This window comes from Limulus polyphemus, unplaced genomic scaffold (genome assembly GCF_000517525.1).
Source record: "Limulus polyphemus unplaced genomic scaffold, Limulus_polyphemus-2.1.2 Scaffold245, whole genome shotgun sequence".
Classification (NCBI taxonomy): domain Eukaryota; kingdom Metazoa; phylum Arthropoda; class Merostomata; order Xiphosura; family Limulidae; genus Limulus; species Limulus polyphemus.
In genome coordinates, this window is record NW_013665855.1 from 720,843 (window position 1) to 725,199 (window position 4,357).

Sequence of the window (4,357 nt, forward strand, 5' to 3'; positions counted from 1 at the left end):
CTACAAATTACAATAATTTAGATATTTGTACATGACTATTTTTGCACTTTGGATGACTTTTTTAAATTTAAATAATACATAATCTTATTTCAATGGAATCCAAGTTTCTTCATACATACATGTTCATTTCATAAATTTTGTTTCACCTACATTGTTCTAGTTTACTTTAACACACGTCTTACATCAAAGTATTCACATCTCTGATTTATGATACTTTTAATTCTTTGCTAGATCACATTAAAGTTGTTATTCAGAATAAATACGAGTTAGACAGATAAACATTTACAAAAGTGAGCAGCTATGGTCTGTAACAGTACATATTAAACATTATGTAATCAACACTGCAGTTAAGCCTTAAATTTAAAAGCAGTCTTGCTGATTACCATAAGGTAACACAAAGTACCATAAACCAACTACAAATACACGTGCAATATGATCGCATATTTTGAGCTACAAATATTTTGTGATTTCATTTGCATAAACTATCAAAATAGATCATTACAACAAAGATCTGCCATTTTATCCATTCATTACAGAATCATTTGTTAAGTCTTTTGCTAATACTTTATTTTATACAAAATGTTTATTATTATGTTTACTTCCATTAGCTGTGTTGTGTATATATATATATATATATAAAATAAAACATTAGTAAAGTTATCTCTTCTTATTCTCATTTTAAAAAGTTTTCTTACTGTATATATTATATATATGTTTTGCATGTTATTTATTTAATTTGTGGTAATTAGTATAACCCTTAAAAGCTTGGTCATAACAATATAAATTATAATGCTTGAGATATAAAGCTCTAAGCCTTGCAATATTTTAACCAGTCTGTGAAAAGCTCATATCCATCTATAGTGGCCAAAACCAAGTTATAACAAGAGCAATCACAAAGATTGCAAACCCCTCACCCCACTGCTCCTTTTTGAGATTGCATTCATTTATATTGGATAATGTCACATTTCACCTTCGAAGATTCAGAAAACCCTTCTCAGATCCAGAATGATCAATGAGCTGGATAATTTTTTTGTATTGTGATGAGAAGTCTCCATTTTAATGTGCCTATGAAATTTGGTACAAATTCAATCCCACTTTAAAGAGTTATTAACCCAAAACAGCAAAAATGTACTATCCCACCATTATCAAAAATCCTTTGAAGTGATCCAGAATCTGGATCTGGACCAAATCTGGGGAGGAATAACTTCCCATCTTGTGTAAAATGTGTGTGCATTGATCTATTAGTTTTTGAGATATGTGCATGGAAACACAGACACACACACTCATGGACCCCATTGGAATAGCCTCACCTCTCCACCGGGTGTAAAGGTAAAAATTAACATATAGCATGATTAAACTCCTATAATCTGAATTAATTTTTAAGTATTTCTATGTCATTAGTCTTTAGCTGTAGTATGCAATGTTGTTATTATGAGGTAATTAACAGTGTAACAGTTATAGTGTTGCGTGTATCTCATAGTCTAACGAAATCCTTTTACTGCTTGACAATGCTGCTGACTGTGCAGAGATGTCTACCAGTACTATGTCCACATACAATGCTCGAAGATTTTGCATAAAATAATATTAAATACCTATTACATTTAAGATAAAGTTTTTATTTCCTCAGTCTCAACTACAATCAAATTATCACACTCAGTTATAAGTTATTCCATTTTATAATTATTACATGCTTCAGGCTACATTCTGTACATAGACATCACAGTCATTATAAATGCTGAAGACTAAGTATTAACTATAAGGATAATGATAATTAAGCATTTTTATTACACTAAATGGCTGGTAGGTTTCATGGTCTAATGTGAATGTTACTGTTAAATTATTACAAATACTATAGGTCTACAAAAGTATTAACAACTGAACTTTAATAATTACAGTTGTTTCAATGATATTTAATTATTTTAAAAAACTTTATTTCTAAATTCTATATGATAATAATGTTAAGAACTTATTATTAATACTTCATGGTCATGACTAATTATGACTACCGACAGTACTGTACTGTATAGTGTATAACAATATTTTTAAACTGCAACACTTCAGGTTCTGGTTAAACTGAACTCTTTCCTGGCTTTATTAAAATTTAGATACGTATAAGTTTCAAAACAATGTATTTACTCTCATGTTAAAAACAAATACAGATTAACATTACCAGTGCTGTATCAGTGTATAGAAAATTAAATTTTGCGAGGATAGTTTAGCAAGTCATTGTATCAATATATTAAACTTTAAACTAGAATCAAGTCCAGTTTATAATCATAATATTGGTAATAAAGTATTACAGACGCTGAAATGGATTATTGAAATTTAATTCAACACATTAACCAAACTTTTAACTGCACAAAGCTGGAAAACATAAAAAATATTACAGTGTATCTTAAAGGACTAAAATCTATATTTCCTAACTTACCTTGTAACCATTCCGCTGTATGTTCAGGAGTCCATTCAACAACGTTGATGTACGCCATCTTCCAATACAATCGTTAACGTCATGTATCTAGCTACTGCCGTTAGGGCGCACCACCTAGTCTTGGAACAAAAGTTTTCTCTTAAGACGACAAATTTTGAATTTTAGATTAGGCCTCTGTGTCAGTGAAGAAGTCTCAATGATGCTGTGGTCCCACTATTACATTAACAATTTTTTTCATATATTTCTTTTTAAAATCTCCAAGAAACAAATAAATTAAGAAAGATCCAATAGGCGGATAAGTGACCCACCCAGCCCACGCTCACCTTAGACCCTCACGAACTCGAGTGAAGTGCATTGTTATGACTCACAACGAAAACCAGTTTTCTGCTCAAGGCGGAAGCCTAGTGTCGCTCGGATCATGAGAGAGTTCCTTTTAGGTGAACACTACAGGATGAAATCGTCACCGGAAACTGCTTCGTGTAATTGAGCGTGAAAAAATTGCTAAAGCCGTTAAAGCTCTTGTTCATATATATGCTAACTTCCATTCATTGTGCAATTAGAATTCAGGTTTAATACTGTTCTTGAGGTTTAAGAATTCTGTTAAGTAAATATTGTGCGATGTTTTCCCCGCAAAAAATATATGATAACAATATACTGATTAGCTTTATATCTCTTATAAATATGAATACAATATATATATTGTTTAGATGCTAGTGGTCATCCAGTGTAAAATTAATACCGTCAATGATAAATAATAAGTAGACATAAAACCCATTAACGTTTTTCCATTTCGCGCCTGAATTTCTATTAATAGCATACACTACTAGTGATAGGGCACTACTATGAAAACTGGTGAATTATTTTTTTCCGAAAGGAGACAGAATGACGTCTGGAGGAGTCATCTGTTTTAACAACTCACGTCAGTCAGTAGACGGTCCCGGCATGGCCAGGTGGTTAGAGCGCTCGACTCGTAATCTGAAGGTAGCAGGTTCGAATCTCCGTCACACCAAACATGCTCAAGCGTTATAATATTACGATCAATACCACTATTCGTTGATAAAAGAGTAGCCCAAGAGTTGGCGGTGAGTGGTGATGACTTCCCTCTGCCTTATCCACTGCCAAATTAGGGACGGCTAGCGCAGAAAGCCCTCGTGTAGCTTTGCGCGAAATTCAAAACAAACAATCAGTAGACACTAAAATTACGTCACATAAGGGGCGCTTAAAGTAGCAATTTGTTCTGTTGTGATGTCAGTAAAATGTGCGCATGTCATCAATCACCAGAAGAATTATGCACTCTGCAGCTTGACATATGAACTTGAAAAGCAAGAAATAAAAATATTTAATACTCTTAATTTTGGTTATATTTACTTCTGAAACAGAACACTTTCAGGAACCCTGTGGTAATTTATCTACTGTTACAGATATCTACAATAATACTAGCTTGCTGGTTCGTTAGCTCTTTAGAATGATGGTGATGTTAATCCAAGCTGAAATAATAATAAGATAAATAAATAGTGTAAAATCAATTAGAAAATAATAATGTGTTGTTAATCCTTACACTATCTCATTTGTAAGTTATTTAAATAATGATAATAACTGTGCTTCAATAACTTGATCTAGTTCACACCATAACGGTTGTTGTTCATGGAATTGATGAAATAAGTAGAACTTAGACCACTATAATTTCTGTTGTATCCCAGCCGGTATTATCAGTCCTGGTATAGGGCGAAAGGCCTCAATGGCACCGGATGTGCCAGATATATCGTGATTGATTCACAACTTCTAAGAATCCATTACAGTTTATTTAATACAAATTGTTACTCTCTTGTATATATTATAAATCTACAAAATTACATTTAGTTTAGAATACAATCTGCTATGGTGCTGAGGTTACATCAGCATGATGCAATTATAACACTACGAAAATGC

The 4,357-nt window shown here is 32.3% G+C and overlaps 1 protein-coding gene across 2 annotated transcripts in view; it reads right to left on the minus strand.

Annotated features, from left to right (window-relative positions):
- Positions 1 to 2,781, minus strand: part of LOC106478730 — a 65,291-nt gene extending 62,510 nt beyond the window's left edge. For both annotated transcript variants that reach the window (XM_013939291.2, XM_022382383.1), the window contains exon 1: positions 2,429 to 2,781. In XM_013939291.2, coding sequence (XP_013794745.1) covers positions 2,429 to 2,486 — 58 coding nt within the window. In that variant the 5' untranslated portion in view covers positions 2,487 to 2,781. The remainder of the gene's footprint in view (positions 1 to 2,428) is intronic.
- Between the last annotated feature and the right edge of the window lie 1,576 nt (positions 2,782 to 4,357).